Genomic DNA, 17,883 nt, shown 5'->3' with positions numbered 1-17,883 from the left:
TTTGAAGAGAGTGTGTGTGTGTGTGTGTGTGTGTGTGTGTGTGTGTGTGTGTGTGTGTGTGTGTGTGTGTGTGTGTGTGTGTGTGTGTGTGTGTGTGTGCCACCTGGCAGTTCTTCCCTCTAATCAACTTCCAACATTTTCATTACAGTATTTTTACTTGAGCAAGAACACACGAAGAACTAACACGAAGGTCCATCCCACACACATACCATTAATTAAACTACATGCGTGTCATTGGCTAGAGTACCCTATATGTGTTATCATTAGCTCTATAAATGTACGGCAGTCCTATGAGATGTGTGTGTTATCTAAAGCAGGTCAGGCTGAGAGGAGGAGTGTGGATGCCGCTCCAGTCCAGACTCCCAGCTCAACTCCACATTAATCATTTAGAAGAGAACTTTCCTTGAAATAGGTGGCGCTCAGCCTAGAAAATAGACTCTGACCACTTGGTTAGCATCTATCTCAGCATGCTGAGAAGGTGTGTGCGAGGGGTTAATTTGAGGGCATGCACACGTGTGGCAAACTCTACAAATGCTTACATGTTTGTGATTGCTTGTCTAACACTGTGAGGATCTGTGTTTGTTTTGAACTCTATGCGTGCCTGTCTTGCGGTCTATAGTACCTGGAGTTATGGTTGAGCTCCTGTGAGATGTCGTCCACCATGTCATTCTCGGAGGCCTCGTGGGCCATGGCCTTACACAGCTTACAGGCCACCAGGGCTTTGGCCATGGCCTCCTCACCGTGCTGCCAGAAGAACAGCGCCATCTTCTGTCTCTTCATCAGCACGGCCCACACCATCAACTCATGGAAGGGGAAGTGGAAGTGGTTTATCTCAGGGTCGTCCAGGTCAATGTCCACCTCCTCCTCCCGCTTCCGTGTAGTCTTCTGACGACCCCTTCGGATCGGCATGTCATCCTTACGCATGGCACACAGGACGAGAGCAGAGAAATGGATTAATGGGTTTTTGAATGTGATGCTCAGCCTTGGCACATTGAGGGAGAGAGATGGACATTAAGAGAGACTGTGATCAAGTAATATTATTCACACTGGCTATGGTCTTAGAGAGATGGATGTAGTACCATGGCCATGTATTGATAAAGGCCTATTGGTTTACACTCATGTCAGAGTGAAGGTGGAAAGTACTGACAATTGAGAACTGAGAAAGGCCTTGGTGTTTTATGTCTGTCTGCTTAGGATATTCTGACATTTATTCCAATATTTATTCTGATATTTCCCTACTACTTCCATATCTCATTAAACAGGGAGACTTCAGCTGAGTCAAGATTAATTAATTTTCGATTTTTGGATAAAGGAGTGAATTTAACTGATCTCAGCTAAACTGTGTGAAAATGAGGAAGATTAGTTTAGATTGAATAATATATTCAATTTTGATTTGTTCACAGATTGCCTTAAGTATCCCCATCGACTAAAGACTTCTACTTAGAGATCTCCATGGTAATGGTATCACCATGGTAATGCCTGCTTCACTGACAGACACACAAACATGCAAGGTATCAGAATGCTGTATAAGAAATAATAACACAAGTCACACAAAGTATTTACATTGTCATAAACCCTGTACACAGACAGGATGTCATATCGAGGCATTCTGTTATTCTAACCAGGGGAAACCACCAAACTGAACAACCTGGACGTAACTATCCAAGTCACCTGTGATACAAGTCAGTATTCGATGTCCAGCTATGTCTGAGGACGTCGGGAGATGACGTGGAAACTGTTCACTTGGGGCAACAATGAGCTCTGTTACCTTCATGTAGGTTTTAGTTTTGCTAGGGCGTTGTGGACCGGGATGGCGGATGGCTGCAAGTTCCAATCCAGCGATAGAAAGTTGTTTTTGATACTTTTGTTTTAAGCCTATCCCAAACCTTAACCCTTACCTTAACCATTCAGTGTTAATGCCTAACATTAAGAATTTGGAGTTAATGCCTGAATTTAACCCTAACCTTAAAAATTCTGAGTTATTGCCTAAAATTAACCTTAAACACTCTGAAATACAACGTTTGGAACAACTTTGAAATGTGACGTTTGAGGAACATGGAACAACGTCTAATTCTGATGCGAGACTGTGAGAGCTGGTAGAACGTAACATAGTAAACGTGAATCTGTCTCCAACCATTTAGTTTGATATGTTACGTTTTGTATGGTATGTATTAATTTGTGTATGTCCATCATCCATTTCGTATATGTTACGAATTGCAATTCGTACAATATGTTAACATTTTGCAATATGTATGATATGTTCTGAATTCCAATTTGTTCTGCCTAACATTAGCTAGGTTGCTAGGTGGTTAATGCTAACATTAGCTAAGTGGCTAACTTTAGCTAGGCTAGGGGTTAGGGTTAAGGGTTAAGGTTATGAGTTAGGTTAAAGAGATAGGGTTAGGGTTAGGGGAAGGTTTAGCTAAAATGCTAATGTTGTCTGTGATGAGATTCAAACTTGCAACATTTGGGTTGCTAGACATTTGTGTTATACGCCCACCCATCCACCCTGACCAACCACCCTCCTTTCGGTTTATGTAACCACACCAAGCGTAACATATCATACTAATTTGAGTGTCCTGGATTTACTTTTACTATGTTACGTCTAGTCTATGAGACCAGGCTAAACTGTAAATGAATCATAACAACACTATGACCCGGAACTCACCTCCATCCCCAGCAGTTTCAGGGCTTTGGGCTGGAAAGGTAACAAAAACATAGTTATAGAGAAATCAACACCCTCAAGGGAAATGTTTCACATTTAAAATATGCACACACATAAAGTGACACAAAAGGAACAAATGTACACACACTCAATAAGCCAGATGTTCAAATACAGAAATACTGTATATGCATTAACTAAATAATACAGCTGTCCTGTTCCAGATCAACAGTAACCTGTTGTAAACCAGACAGTAACCTGTTGTAAACCAGACAGTAACCTGTTCCAGATCAACAGTAACCTGTTCTAGATTAACAGTAACCTGTTCCAGATCAACAGTAACCTGTTGTAAACCAGACAGTAACCTGTCGTAGACCAGACAGTAACCTGTTCTAGATTAACAGTAACCTGTTGTAAACCAGACAGTAACCTGTTCTAGATTAACAGTAATCTGTTCTAGATTAACAGTAACCTGTTCTAGACCAGACAGTAACCTGTTCTAGACCAGACAGTAACCTGTTCTAGATTAATAGTAACCTGTTGTAAACCAGACAGTAACCTGTTGTAGACCAGACAGTAACCTGTTCTAGACCAGACAGTAACCTGTTCTAGATTAATAGTAACCTATTGTAAACCAGACAGTAACCTGTTGTAGACCAGACAGTAACCTGTTCCAGATTAACAGTAACCTATTCTAGATTAACAGTAACCTGTTGTAGACCAGACAGTAACCTGTTCTAGATTAACAGTAACTTGTTCTAGACCAGACAGTAACCTGTTCTAGATTAACAATAACTTGTTCTAGACCAGACAGTAACCTGTTGTAGACCAGACAGTAACCTGTTCTAGATTAACAGTAACTTGTTCTAGACCAGACAGTAACCTGTTCTAGATTAACAATAACTTGTTCTAGACCAGACAGTAACCTGTTCTAAATTAACAGTAACCTGTTCCAGATTAACAGTAACTTGTTCTAGATTAACAGTAACCTGTTGTAGACCAGACAGTAACCTGTTCTAGATTAACAGTAACTTGTTCTAGACCAGACAGTAACCTGTTCTAGATTAACAATAACTTGTTCTAGACCAGACAGTAACCTGTTCTAAATTAACAGTAACCTGTTCCAGATTAACAGTAACTTGTTCTAGATTAACAGTAACCTGTTGTAGACCAGACAGTAACCTGTTCTAGATTAACAGTAACCTGTTCTAGATTAACAGTAACTTTTTCTAGACCAGACAGTAACCTGTTCCAGATAGATTTTAACCATTAACCTAGATTAACAGTTGTCTTTAGATATACTGAACAAAAATATAAACGCAACAAGCAGCAATTTCAAAGATTTTACTGAGTTACAGTTCATACAATGAAATCAGTCAATTGAAGTAATTTTTTATGGCCCTAATTTATGGATTTCACATGACTGAGCAGGGGTGCAACCATGGGTGGGCCTTGGATGGCATCCACTGGGGAGCCAGGCCCAGCCAATCCAAATGAGTTTGTCGCCACAAAATGGCTTCATTACAGACAGAAATACTCCTCAGTGCACTCCCCTTCAGACGATCCCAAAGGTGAAGAATCCAGATGTGGAGGTCCTGGGCTGGCGTGGTTACACGTGGTCTGTGGTTGTAAGGCCAGTTGGACGTACTTCCAATTTCTCTAAAACAATATTGTAAGCAGCTAATGGTAGAGAAATTAACATTCCCTTAAAACTTGAGACATCTGTGGAATGGTGTTATATGACTAAACTGCACATTTTAAAATACCTTTAATTGTCCCCAGCACAAGGTGCACCTGTGTAATGATCATAATGTTTAATCAGCTTCTTGATATGCCACACCTGTTAGGTGAAAGGACTATCTTGGCAAAGGAGAAATGCTTACTAACAGGGATGTAAACACATGTGTACACAATATTTGAGAAAAAAATCTGCTTTTTGTACATACATTTTGGGGATTTTTTTTCAGCTCATGAAACATGGGACCAACATTTACATGTTGCATTTCTATTTTTCTTCAGTGAAGTAACCTGTTACCGTAACCTGCTCTCTTTCATCGGTGTGTGTTTGTGTGTGAGGGCAAGGCTGGCTAAGTGGAGTTCCATGCAGCGGCAGGCCCTCTAAGGCGTATTAAAGCAGGCCGTGTATGAATTATGTATTCATCAGCCATCATGTGATCTACTTCCCCAACTGCTGGTAAAATAACTCAGGCCTCCTGTGGGGATGTTGATATCTGCATCTATTTCAAGGCTGTGTTCCTACCACTGTGTGTGTCTGTGTGTGTCTGTGTTTGTGTGTGTGCGTGCCAGCTTTCCCACTGCTGTTTTATCTAACATGAGACTGTCAGTGTGCCCAAATCTTTTCAAAACAGATCAAAGATAAGCTAGATGGCTACCGCTTCTTCTTGCATCCTCTGTCTCTCTTTTTCTATCCTTCACTTTGCCATCAGTTCTTAGTCTATCGCACACACACACACACACACACACACACACACACACACACACACACACACACACACACACACACACACACACACACACACACACACACACACACACACACACACACACACACACACACACACACACACACACACACACACACACACTGCTGGAATAGTCATTGCTCTACATCAGGGCTCTCCAACCCTATTCCTGGAGAGCTACCCTCCTGTACGTTTTTGCTCTAACCCCAGTTTTAACTGACCTGATTCAGTGTATCAACCAGCTAATTATGTGAATCAGGTGCGCTAGACTTGGGTCGGAGTGAAAACCTATAGATGGTAGCTCTCCAGGAACAGGGTCGGTGAAAACCTATAGGATGGCAGCTCTCCAGGAACAGGGTAGGAGTGAAAACCTATAGGACGGTAGCTCTCCAGGAACAGGGTCGGAGTGAAAACCTATAGGACGGTAGCTCTCCAGGAACAGGGTCGGAGTGAAAACCTATAGACGGTAGCTCTCCAAGAACAGGGTCGGAGTGAAAACCTATAGGACGGTAGCTCTCCATGAACAGGGTCGGAGTGAAAACCTATAGGACGGTAGCTCTCCAGGAACAGGGTAGGAGTGAAAACCTATAGGACGGTAGCTCTCCATGAACAGGGTCGGAGTGAAAACCTATAGGACGGTAGCTCTCCAGGAACAGGGTCGGAGTGAAAACCTATAGACGGTAGCTCTCCAGGAACAGGGTCGGAGTGAAAACCTATAGACGGTAGCTCTCCAGGAACAGGGTCGGAGTGAAAACCTATTGGACGGTAGCTCTCCAGGAACAGGGTCGGAGTGAAAATGTATAGGACGGTAGCTCTCCAGGAACAGGGTCGGAGTGAAAACCTATAGGACGGTAGCTCTCCATGAACAGGGTCGGAGTGAAAACCTATAGACGGTAGCTCTCCAGGAACAGGGTCGGAGTGAAAACCTATAGACGGTAGCTCTCCAGGAACAGGGTCGGAGTGAAAACCTATTGGACGGTAGCTCTCCAGGAACAGGGTCGGAGTGAAAATGTATAGGACGGTAGCTCTCCAGGAACAGGGTCGGAGTGAAAACCTATAGGATGGTAGCTCTCCAGGAACAGGGTCGGAGTGAAAACCTATAGGATGGTAGCTCTCCAGGAACAGGGTTGGAAAATCCTGCTCTACACAATAGTCCTTCTATCGTGGACTGTTCCACTGTTCTTTAAGGAGCCTTGTCTTGAAGGAGGCCTTGAAACAGTACAATCAACAATAAAATATCTCCTTTCTATCTCACAGCCATTGTTCCTAACAGTATAATGTAGTGCAGTTCAGCACTGCTTTCTATTAGCAGTGTGTGAGAGATGCACGCAGAGGGAGAAAATGAGGCCGTATCCCTAGTGCAGGTTCCAGTTAGAGTGACATGCATGTACATCCTGCATTCAGAGGGACTGCATAGTTATTCATATTCATTTACAGAACCTTTGATCACACAAAAAAACAGGTTAATTAAGTACCACATTTCCATCACTCCAAAAGTGAGGCTCGGGTTGGCTTTCAGTTGGCTTGTCAGTTTGTGTTACTGTTACTACAGAGCAGCTGTCCACACAGCAGTACCTTCTTTAACTGTTCAGTCTGAACAGGCAACAAACCATCCCATCACCTGCATTCAGCCCCGAATAAACAGACAAAAAGCACCACACAACCCACTACCGTTAGTCAAAACCTAATCCCACACATTGCGTATCATACCCTCACAGCTCACACACACATGCATTCAGTTCAGCCTCATATCCATCACACATACACAAAGACACAGACACATGGGCTGGAATTAAACCTGCCATAGCAAAATCAATACAGTGTATTTTTTTACAAACGTCATCCCACATGGACACATGCTTCTCTTCTTCTTCTGAAAACTGAAAGCCTACCTGAGGTGAGTCCACCAGGTTAGTAGTTGTAGGTTTGTATATAGTACCTAAGACCAGTCAGTTAGTTTATTTGAACATGGGAAAAAGAGCTACTGCATAATTACTGCAATGCAGGTTTGATTAAATTGAGCCCACAGAGACAAGTAGACATGGTAAACATCGGGGACAACAACTGTCCCCACTCATTGAAGCTACGAAAGTTCAAGGCCGACCGCGGTACTGCAGACATTGTTAGCAGAAAACAGGATCCTCAATTATAGTGAATGGAAAAAGTTTAATCTTCGTGGTCAAACTTTGTGTAAATATTATTATTTTTTGAAGACAATCATGATGCCAATAATTGCTTCCAATTCACCAGATATATGTCCTTTAACCGATTATTTGACAATCTCACACAGAAGAGGTGATAAGGATAATTTAGTTGCTAATGGCACCTTTCAGTACCCCGGTCAGCCTTCAACTTGAGTTAATCAATGAGAGGGAGCAGCACTGAGCTCGCCTGCAAAGTCACTTCCTGGAGTTGGTCAAACTGTGTATGTTATGTCTCCATGAGACGCTATCTTAACCGACTTCATTTGGCTTCAATGCGCTATTGAGTCCCCACATATGAATGGTGTCACGTGATCGATGGCTTTATCCACTTACTATGTATACAGTCATTGACATATATGCACATACTGTGCCTTCAATAAGTATTCACTCCCCTTGACTTTTTCCACATTTTGTTGTGTTAGAAAAAATGGGATTAAAATGGATTTCATTGTGATTTTTTTGTCAACGATTTACACAAAATACTCTGTAATGTCAAAGTGGAAGAAAAAATACATGTAAAATAAAACACTAATATGTCTTGATTAGATAAATATTCAACCCCCTGAGTCAAAACATGTTAGAATCCCCTTTGGCAGCATTTACAGAAGTGTCTTTCTGGGTAAGTCTCTAAGAGCTTTGCACACTTGGATTGAACAATAATTGCACACTATTCTTTAAGTCGGTTGTTGATGATTGCTAGACAGACATTTTAGGTCTCGCCATAGATTTTCAAGCTGATTTAAGTCGAAACTGTAACTAGGCCACTCAGGAGCATTCAGTGTTGTATTAGTAAGCAACTCCAGTGTATATTTGGCCTTGTATTTTAGGTTATTGTCCTGCTGAAAGATATATTTTTTTCTCCCATTGTCTGTTAGAAAGAAGACTGGACTAGGTTTTCCTCCAGGATTTTGCCTGTGCTTAGCTCAATTCCGTTTATTTTTATCATAAAAAACTCCCTAGTCCTTGCCAATGACAATCATACCCATAACATGATGCAGCCACCACCATGCTTGAAAATATGAAGAGTGGTACTCAGTGATGTGCTGTGTTGGATTATTGGCCCCAAACATAACACTTTGTATTCAGGACATAAATAGCTAATCAAATGGCTACCTGGACTACCTGCATTGACCCTTCTTTGCACTAACTCCCTTGCATTGGCTCCATGCCAATTCACACACATTCACACTCATGACATACGCTGCTGCTACTGTCTATTATCTATCCGGTTGCCTAGTCACTTTACCCCTACCTATATGTACAGTCATAGCTACCTCAATTACCTCGTACACCTGCACATCGACTTGGTACTGGTACTCTCTGTATATAGCCATGTTACTTTTTATTCCCTATATATAGCCATGTTATTTTCTACTTCCTGTATATAGCCATGCTATTTTTACTTGTTATTTTTATTTGTTATTCACTATTTATTTATTCCTTGTGTTACTATTTATATTTTTTATTACATTTTTATCTTATCTTTAACTCTGCTGACTCAAGACATTTTAGCTTTTCATGATCTATTATTTTAATTAATTCCACTTTAACATCATGGGTTGTAGGCCAGTGACAAAATAATCTTAATTTAATACATTTCAAACTCAGGCTGTAGCACAACTACATGTGGAAAAAGTATAGGGGTGTGAATACTTTCTGAAGGCACTGTTTCATTTGCAGAATAGGAAAGTGTAAAGCTGGTCTGCCACTCACTCGTTTGGGTCCAAAGAGGTTATGATACAGCGTTCTAAACCTCTTCCTGGTGTAGTTGCATCGGTAAGCTCCGCCCATCAAGTACTCGATGACCAATCCAATGTCAATGAGACTAATGCGGTAATCTGGTGGGAGGTTACCCTGGGGACCGAGAAAGTGGTGAGACCACGCCGCACACTCCCACGACAGTTGAGCATAAGAAGGTGAAAGGAAGAGAAAACAACACACACAAATCATACACACTTCACGTCACACATCCACACACATTTGTTTTGTGCTAAAAAGAATAGGTGATTAGTTGATTCACCTTGAAGTAGATCCAACTGAACCCTGGATATTCTTGCTTGGAAAGAGCACACAAGGTCAGTGAGTATACAGCACAAGGCCAAGGAGAGATGGGAGACACAGACCCCCAGATAAGATCACAAAGTTTATAACCTAACCTAATTTAAATGACCTTAGCTTAATTTAAATGAAGTTAGCTTAGCTTAATTTAGCAGTTTAGCTTAGCTTATTTGATCATAACTTAGCTCAGTTTAACTTAGGTTATTTCAACAGCACTGAGATCGACGTCAGTATACTGTACTCTGAGAGGAGAGGGGTGGAGGAGTCAAGGAGGTAGGAGGAAGATGGAGACCATGAAAATAGGGAGAATGTTAAGGAGAAGATGGAAAAATACTAATCTTGAGGAAATGGAAAAATCTAAAAATCAGATCAATGCTTACTTAATTTGTCTGATTGCTATGTACTAATTTGCATATGTAATATATGACCAGATCTTATCAGGGGTTCAGTGCTGGAAGAGAGAGACAACCAGAAGTCTGAAGATGAGGATAAAAGGAGAACAAATGAGAGACGTTTCTTGTTAGAAATAGGCCTTCATCATCCACTTCAGCTAGTAGGCAGAACTCTATGAGCCCACTGTAATTTACCAGGAGGCCATTAGGTCCAAACCAGTGGAGGCCGGTGAGCGGGAAAAATAGGGAAGTTGGGCTTCCGCTGCTCCTTAGAGCTGGGCCAATTATCATACATCTACGGACCATCTCATCCACTGCCCCTGGTTACTTAGTGGGAAGCTCCCTATATGCCCCATCAAAACGTACTCTATTTTGTTTCTGTTATCCCAGTAAAGCCTCAGTTATCCAGTCAAAGCTCAGAGGCAACCCTTTGAAGTGGGAGAACTCCCAAGGAGGATGCGCTTGTGTTTTTTCACACAAGTTCCGATTAAACGCAGCACTATGCCGTTACCCGTCCTCTACATAGAACGTTCTAAACCTTGCTGGGTGAACATACTCTATCCCATGTTGGCTACATTATTGGCTACATCTATTACCATGTCAGAGCACTGCCCTGCTGCTCCCTTCAAACAAACTATCCCTACAATGAGTGAGCTGACCTCACCATCACTCTGGGGTTCTAGAGGTGCACTTACACAGTCTTATGAAGCCGAGACCTGAATACAAATAGTATTTATTTCCTGTCAAATATTTTGAGCGTTAAATCAAGCATGTCTGAAATTTCATATGGGCAGGGTTTGCCCGTATGGAACTAGCTATTGTATTGGTTCCAGTGCACCAAACAAGCTCAGTCAAAAACACCTAAAGTAGTTGAACGAAAATAAATGATATTTGTTTACCGTGTCTGCTTACACGCTCATACGGTTGTACACAGTAGCGGCAATCACATTGATTAGGTATAGGCCCTCAAGTCAATCAATTGCAGATAAAGGAAAAGCACACTACAGATTCACTCAGAATGTTTAACTCTGCATTGTCACGCCCTGGCCATAGAGAGGCTTTTTAATCTCTATTTTGGTTCGGCCAGGGTGTGACTAGGGTGGGCATTCTATGTCCTTTTTATCTATTTTTTGTATTTCTATGTCTTGGCCTGGTATGGTTCTCAATCAGGGACAGCTGTCTATTGTCTCTGATTTGTCTCTGATTGAGAACCATACCTCGATTCACCGCCCACTTCCAGTTGTCTCTGATTAGGTCTCTATTTCCGCTCATTCGTCTGATGTGGTGTTCTCCAAGGTACCCTTTTCTCCCACCTGTTTTGTGGGAAGTTAACTTTGTAGTTGTTCAGGGCACATAGCCCAAAGCTTCACGGTTGGTTTTTTGTTCTTCGTTTTGTCGGCGTCATTTTTAAATAAAGTTAAAATGTACGCTTACCATGCTGCACCTTGGTCCTTCAGCCAGCCGTGACATGCATTTTGTAGGCAGGTGTGGTTTCTTCACAAAATGTCACCCTGGGTGTGTCAGTTTTAACAAGGTTAACACCTCCCATACTGCATAATTATTATGATAGAGCTTGCAGTGCCCTTCTCCTTTATCTTCAGTTGTTTGCATCGGGGCCATTGTACAGTGGGTCCGAAATGATTGACACCCATGATAAAGATGAGCAAAAATTACTTTATAAACTATTTTGTATGCAACAACTAAAATATATATAGTATTATTTTTTACTAATACAGTTGCTCAAGGAAAGAGATTTTGTTTAACAAGTAAAATGTTTTATATTTTATTTGGAACCACGCTATATATGTCAACTAACTGATGAACTTTTATTGTAAAAAGCTGTAACACCTCAACTTGCTTTTATGATGCTAGGTACGAAAGCCTGTACACAACTGCAGTCATGCAGTAAGCCAAGAGATGTCAGCTAGTTTCATCACTCCAAGTAATGTCATGTTGACTTATTCCAGCACCAGAGGATCCAAGGGTTAGAGTTCAGGGGCCAAAGTTACACACTAAAGCCAATAGCAGTTGCACACTCTCTCTCGTGGACTTAAAGATGGTGTCCCTTCATCCGATGCTTACATAAATTCAATGCTTTTAAATCCATAATGTGTGGAGAATCATGACATAGCCAATGATAGTCTAAGATTTCCTCCAGAGAGAGAACAGGGGAAGAGGACAGGATGTTTGGGCCATCCTGATTAAAGCAATGCATCCTACTATGCTGCACACCAATTCCACACACTCAATACCACACCTTCACACAGCAAGACAAGAGGAAGAGAATAAAAACACAGATATTGGGCAAAAGCCTAAACCGCCATGCTCTATGGTTTGTGTGAGCTTTATCATACGTTTTAATTTGATAAAATATAAATAACTAATAGATAGTATATACAGTACCAGTCAAAAGTTTGGACACACCTACTCATTCCAGGGTTTTCCTTTATTTGTACTATTTTCTACATTGTAGAATAATAGTGAAGACATCAAAACTATGAAATAACACATATGGAATCATCTATTAACCAAAAAAGTGTAATTTAAAAAATATATATTTAATATTTGAGATTCTTCAAAGTAGCCACCCTTTGCCTTGATGACACCTTTGTACACCCTTGGAATTCACTCAACAATCTTCATGAGGTAGTCACCTTGAATGCATTTCAAATAACAGGTGTGCCATGTTAAAAGTTAATTTGTGGAATTTCTTTCCTTCTTAATGCATTTGAGCCAATCTCTTGTGTTGTGACAAGGTAAGGGTGGTATACAAAAGATAGCCCTATTTGGTAAAAGACCAAGTCCATATCATGGCAAGAACAGCTCAAATAAGCAAAGAGAATCGACAGTCCATCATTACTTTAAGATATTAAGGTCCATCAATCTGGAAAATGTCAAGAACTTTGAAAGTTTCTTCAAGTGCAGTCACAAAAATCATCTACCGCTAGGAAGAAACTGGCTCTCATGAGGACCACCACAGGAATGGAAGACCCAGAGTGCTGCAGAGGATAAGTTCATTTGAGTTACCAGCCTCAGAAATTAAAGCCCAAATAAATGCTTCACAGAGTTCAAGTAACAGACACATCTCAACATCAACTGTTCAGAGGAGACTGCTTTAATCAGGCCTTCATGGTCGAATTGCTGCAAAAAAGAACACTGCTAAAGTACATCAATAATAAGAAGAGACTTGCTTGGGCCAAGAAACATGAGCAATGGACATTAGAAATCTGTGGTCTGATGAGTCCAAATTTGAGATTTTTGGTTCCAACCGCCATGTCTTTGTGAGACGCAGAGTGGGTGAAAGGATGATCTCCACATATGTGGTTCCCATCGTGAAGCACGGAGGAGGAGGTGTGATGGTGTGGAGGTGCTTTGCTGGTGACAATGTCTGTGATTTATTTATAATTCAAGGCACACTTAACCAGCATGGCTACCACAGCATTCTGCAGCGATACGCCATCCCATCTGGTTTGTGCTTAAGGGGAGTATCATTGGTTTTTCAACAGGACAATGACCCGAAACTCACCTCCAGGCTATGTAAGGGCTATTTTACCAAGAAGGAGTGTGATGGAGTGCTGGATCAGATTGCCTGGCCTCCACAATCACCTGACCTCCACCCAATTGAGATGGTTTGGGATGAGTTGGACCGCAGAATGAAGGAAAAGCAGCCAACAAGTGCTCAGGATATGTGGGAACTCTTTCAAGACTGTTGGAAAAGCATTCCAGGTGAAGCTGGCTGAGAGAATGCCAGCAAAGGGTGTATACTTTAAAGAATCTCAAATATAAAATAGATTTTCATTTGTTTAAAACTTTTTGGGTTATTACATGATTCCATATGTGTTATTTCATAGTTTTGATGTCTTCACTATTATTCTACAATGTAGAAAATAGTAAAAAATAAAGAAAGACCCTTGAATGAGTAGGTGTGTCCAAACTTTTGATTGGTACTGTATATTCCAATATCCATTTATTGGTATATGTGTGTATGCGTGCGTGTGTGTGCGTGTTGCTTGGTTATGTGTGTTGAGCATGTGTTTGTGCACAAGACTCATTAGTCCAATCCTCTGAAGTGCCTGTACGGTCCTCACCCTGCCTACAGAGCTAAGGGGGTTATGAGAACTGTTAAATGAGGGATGATTACAATATGACTTCCAGTAACCTCTACAGCTCTCCCATAGGAGCACATGTTACTGTAATCAACTATGATTCTATTCATCAGAACTAAATACAGATGCTGCTGACCTATGAACTTCTTTGAGCTTTCACTAAAGGAAGATCAAGAGTGTAATGGGTCATCATCTCAAGTTAAATAAGAACATTTTTGTACATTTGTTTTGTTACATGGTACTGTAGTTCTGTCATAGAATTATCTAAAGGATTTTGGGTAACATTGGCATAATTTGTATGACATAAAATGTATAAAATGTTTAGAAACTATTAATAGCAGTCCACTATTTGTAAACATTATACACATTTATATGCATTTATAAGCCATTAGTATTATTAGCCATACATATCAGAAACATGTATAACATTTATAATGCAAGCAATTACAAGCATAAAGGCTTGTTCATGAAAGTTATTGTAAAATATTAGTGGCTTTTGTATATTATCGTATAGAATGAGGTATCAGTATTAGAGGGCTAAGGAACAAGCAAGACAGACACAGGCAGAGAGTAGTAGAAAAAGTAATGCCTCATATACAGTCAACAGTCTAATCTCAGACTAACTCTCCATAATGAATGGCATGTTGTACACACTCACTCCTCAACGAGACACCCAATTTGGTGTCAATTGCAGAGAGATAGCAATACATAATGGTAGCTCATTTTAAATAATTGTGTCAAGGCTAAGTGAACTGTGACACTTAGTAGCCTGGAATACTGTGCACATTTGCTTTCAGGAGTGTTTTTCCCCGGTTTAATGTCAGAGATGCAAGACTACTATACGTTCCAACAGTGCAGGGTTAGTGTGCATACGGATACATAATACACATTGGACCCAAATGGAGTAATAATGGATTGGATTTGTATGGGAGTGAGTGTGTACAGAGCAAACGAAAGAGTGATGGGAGGGGTCGAGACCAGTGGAGGCTGGTGGGAGGAGCGATAGGAGGACAGGCTCATTGTAATGGCTGGAATGGTCATAAATGCAACGTTATCAAACACACCAAACATATGAAAACCACTTTTGACTCCATTACATTCATTCCATTCCAGACATTACAATGAGCCAGTCCGCCTATAGCTCCTCCCACCAGCCTCCACTGGTAGAGACAGACAAAATACAGAGAGAGCTCTAAGCAGCCACTGCTGTAACCCCAGCTGAAAAGGAGAAAAGCCGTCTCCTAGATGCGCCGTTAGCAACAATAGCAATCTACAGAGCTACACACACTCTGCAAACAAAAGCAAGACAAGTCTAGACAAATAAGGCATTTGCTGGACTTGCATTCACACACAAGCAAACATTCCCACAAACGCCTACGCAGTCACACACACTTACTGTACACGATAAGCGTACCTTTTTGACGTCTCTGACCAGGTGGTATAGAGTGTTGGATGGTCCATGCCTCTGACAAAGCAAACAGAAGCAGAGTTTAGTCCACGGCCTCCAGCACGTTGTAGAGCTATGACAGACGGCTCACTTGAATAAAGTACCACACTGTAGGCATAGTATTATGTCATTGTTGATAATAACCACCTACGACGGATGCTACAATGTCTTATGTAGCTGTTATAAAGGCATTAGGAATGAATACATACTTGTACATACAGCTTCAGGGTTACCATTTCATTATTCTAACAGACTCATCAGGAGAGAGTATAGAAGTAATAGTGACATACAACTTGTGTTCTACACCCACCAGGGGTTGGAGCAGTTACAAAAACACTGGATTGAAATACAGAGAGTTCAACGCTGTCCACCATGCAGTGTAGTACCGTGTTGTAGAGCTCCTCCAATCTGGAGAGAGTGAGGAAGCGATGCATGCTCACTCCGTTCTCGATCAGCAGCTTGACGAAGTCCACTCTGTCCAGCACCAGGGCATCCAGCATAGACTGCTCCAGAGAACCCACCTACCGTACACACAGGGAAGGCACAGCCAGTCAGTCAACTCAGGGTTAACCATTGAGAAATGCAACCTAAATCCTGATTGATAGAGGATACGTTCACATTTTCACTTGGAGAGTGCTGTCTGTAGTCTATATTGTAAACAAGGAAGTGCTAAGTTACAGGCTGGATCTTTCAGGCCACTGCTGTGGGTAATATAGAACTAAACGCTCCCTAAACTCTAAGTACAATAACTTCATGATCCATTGCACAGTGCTGTAGTCTATACTGTAAAGTAGGAAGTGAGGCTGAGTCTTACAGGCCACTGTTGTCCATAGATGAAGATCTGACTGCGAGCGATGTCTACTCGGTTCCAGGCCAGGGCCAGGCTGAGCTGGTCAGGAGCCGATGCGTTGGCTCCTAGGAGGATGAACAGAGAGCCTCACTTGTTTTCACTTGATCTACATATTGTTGTTTTTTAGGATGCAAGGTGATTTTTAGATCAGTCAGTCTGAAGTCGCCGACTACAATCTCTAACTCATACATTTATACTTCTCTTGCTGCAGGTAGATGGAGGTATTTACTTATTTTTTATTGGAAGGGCAAAACATCATTGTTCAGCAAGCAAAAAGGAGATTGCTGTATTTGTGCAGTTGTTCTTAAAGGACAGCTTGTTCTTGTCCTCCGACACCTACCACTTACTTTCTTTTTGAGAAAGGACGTTTGTCAAGTGGTCTGTGGCGTGATAAATTGTTTTGCAAAAAGCACTTTAACCAGTAGTTTGAAGACTCAAACAGGAGGAAAGGTTGCGTCTGCACATCTTTCATGACGACTGACAGTTTTACTCAGCAGGTCAGCAGAGCTATTGCACAGGCTTAAGAATGGGAGCTTTAACAGAGCTTGGAAATGAAATGCTTTAATAACAGAGCTAAGTAATTTTACCTTTAACTCAACAAGTCAGTTAAGAACAAACTCTTATTTTCAATGAAAGCCTAGGAACAGTGGGTTAACTGTCTTTTTCAGGGGCAGAATGAAAGATTTTCACCTTGTCAGCTAGGGGATTTGATCTTGCAACCTTTCAGTTACTGGCCCAACACTCTAACCACTGGGCTACCTGTCACCCCTAGTGGTTGAGATGCTTAACAGAGCTTAGTAATGAGATGCTTAACAGAGCTTAGTAATGAGATGCTTTAACAGAGCTTGATAATGAGATGCTTTAACAAAGCTTGGTAATGAAATGCTTTAACAGAGCTTGGAAATGAGTTCCTTTAACAGAGCTTGGTAATGAGATGCTTTAACAGAGCTTGGTAATGAGATGCTTTAACAGAGCTTGGAAATGAGATGCAGACTAGCGTAATAGGAGTTTAATAAATACGTCTTTTTAAAAGGGACTGCTGGCGTTTAGCACTTAAATAGCTGATCTCTCCACAGTTCTGTAGTCGCTGGAGTTTATGGACTCCTTCCGACATAGTTCATCAATTACTCTCTCTCTTTCCCTCTCTCTCCCTCTCTGTTTCCCTGTGTCACTATCTCTCACACAATCACAATCTTTCTCTCACTCTCGCTCTAAAAAGACACAGTATGCATAATGACGTCTGTACTCTTTATTGGTCATGCTTGTGACAGTCCATGTCAGATAGAGAGATCACTCACAGAGAGGGAGATGGACAGAGAGATATGAATAGAAGATGCAAAAAAGAACGAGTGTGAGTGAGATAGATGCATAGAGTTAATCATGTCTCTTACAGGCTGCCAAAAATGCATTATTTCTTGGCAGCGTGTAGGAGACATGAGGCTTTTGTTTCATTACCTTCTGAAGCCAACTGTCTGACTTAAGGGGCCTCTGTTTATATAATGTGCATGTATGGAAAATCACTGTAGAAAACGATTTCCTAAAATTGCTGTATTGTTGAAATGGTTCTAGTCGGAGTGTTTTCGAACTGGATTTGGGCAATGGCAAAAGTTTAAAGATGGCAAAATGTAGATATGACGTCCTTGTTTTAGCACTATCCCCTGAGTTTTTAAACTACGGCGTG

The 17,883-nt window shown here is 41.3% G+C and overlaps 1 protein-coding gene across 1 annotated transcript in view; it reads right to left on the bottom strand.

Moving 5' to 3' along the window:
* The window catches only part of LOC135543978 (transient receptor potential cation channel subfamily M member 3-like), a 94,850-nt gene that overhangs the window by 23,137 nt on the left and 53,830 nt on the right, over positions 1–17,883 (bottom strand). Inside the window, 7 exon segments of the mRNA XM_064971680.1 lie at positions 623–915; positions 2,669–2,698; positions 9,063–9,203; positions 9,370–9,405; positions 15,320–15,370; positions 15,739–15,873; positions 16,167–16,267. Of these exon segments, the coding sequence (XP_064827752.1) occupies positions 623–915; positions 2,669–2,698; positions 9,063–9,203; positions 9,370–9,405; positions 15,320–15,370; positions 15,739–15,873; positions 16,167–16,267 (787 nt within the window).

Source organism: Oncorhynchus masou, chromosome 1 (assembly GCF_036934945.1).
Source record: "Oncorhynchus masou masou isolate Uvic2021 chromosome 1, UVic_Omas_1.1, whole genome shotgun sequence".
In the NCBI taxonomy this organism is placed as follows: Eukaryota; Metazoa; Chordata; class Actinopteri; order Salmoniformes; family Salmonidae; genus Oncorhynchus; species Oncorhynchus masou.
The sequence above is the reverse complement of the archived record's forward strand: the minus strand, read 5'-3'. Positions and strand labels throughout refer to the sequence as shown.